The following is a 1,122-nucleotide window of genomic DNA, read 5'->3' on the forward strand; positions in this document are numbered from 1 at the left end:
GTGAGTTGAAGAAAATGTTGGTCGTTGAAGGAGAAGTTGTTTAGTGTAAGGACTAGTTCCAGGAGTTGACAAATTTCTCTAATTTGACATGGGGTGTATGTGGTGAGGCTAGCGAGAGCAAAGCGGCAGGCTTCGACTCCTTCTTTGTGTGGGATGTTATTGTACATGTCTACCACGTCTATGGCCAAAACGTTGCTGTTGTTTGTCATTTGCCTTTTTTCATTCAGTGTTTTCATTTTTTGAAGGACATGTAAGTTGTCCTTGACCCAATGGTTGCCGCAGAAGTCGGGGACGAGGAGTTTAAAGATGCTGTCTAGCCAGTAGGAGGCTCTAGTGGTAGGGCCTCTGATTTGTGAAATGATACCCCTAAAAGGAGGAAGTATAGAGCCTTGTTTTTGGATTTGTGGATCTTAGGGAGGCCATCATCATCATCATCATCATCATCATCATCATCATCATCATCATCATCATCATCATCATCATCATCATCATGATGCGACTAAACAAGTCCCCTTTTTGTTGTTTCGTTTTCCTAGAAAACAACAATTTGTACCTTGTCAATACATTTTTACGTAAAATACAAATATCGGCACCAAAATCAGGACACGGGATTAAAAATAAAGAAAAGAAAGAAAAGAAAGGAAAGAAAGGAAAGAAAGGAAAGAAAGGAAAGAAAGGAAAGAAAGGAAAGAAAGGAAAGAAAGGAAAGAAAGGAAAGAAAGGAAAGAAAGGAAAGCCAACGATTCCCTTGTGGGGTCCAAACTGAGGCTGATCTCAGACTCAGGACTGCTGTAAGGCCACACTGGGGCTCCTCTCAGACTCAGGACTGCTGTAAGGCCACACTGGGGCTCCTCTCAGACTCAGGACTGCTGTAAGGCCACACTGGGGCTCCTCTCAGACTCAGGACTGCTGTAAGTGTACATGTGGTGGAAGGCCAATTCACAAGGGGTTTTGTTTTCTCTTGAAAAAGGGGCTTGGGTGGTGTAAGAAGGGTTTTTATTTTTGGTTTGTTTGTTTGTTTGTTGTTTTTTTTTCTTAGCTTTCTTTTTGTTTGCTGATTTTGTGCAAGAGTAAACTAAACGAAATATTCTGTAAGTAAGACGATGAAGACCGAGTGCCGTG

The 1,122-nt window shown here is 41.9% G+C and overlaps 1 protein-coding gene across 1 annotated transcript in view; it reads left to right on the top strand.

Moving 5' to 3' along the window:
- LOC101861531 overlaps positions 1–1,122 on the top strand; it is an 18,949-nt gene that overhangs the window by 4,031 nt on the left and 13,796 nt on the right. Inside the window, exon 2 of the mRNA XM_035971714.1 lies at positions 859–911. Within this exon, the coding sequence (XP_035827607.1) occupies positions 859–911 (53 nt within the window). The remainder of the gene's footprint in view (positions 1–858; positions 912–1,122) is intronic.

Source organism: Aplysia californica, unplaced genomic scaffold (assembly GCF_000002075.1).
Source record: "Aplysia californica isolate F4 #8 unplaced genomic scaffold, AplCal3.0 scaffold00488, whole genome shotgun sequence".
In the NCBI taxonomy this organism is placed as follows: Eukaryota; Metazoa; Mollusca; class Gastropoda; order Aplysiida; family Aplysiidae; genus Aplysia; species Aplysia californica.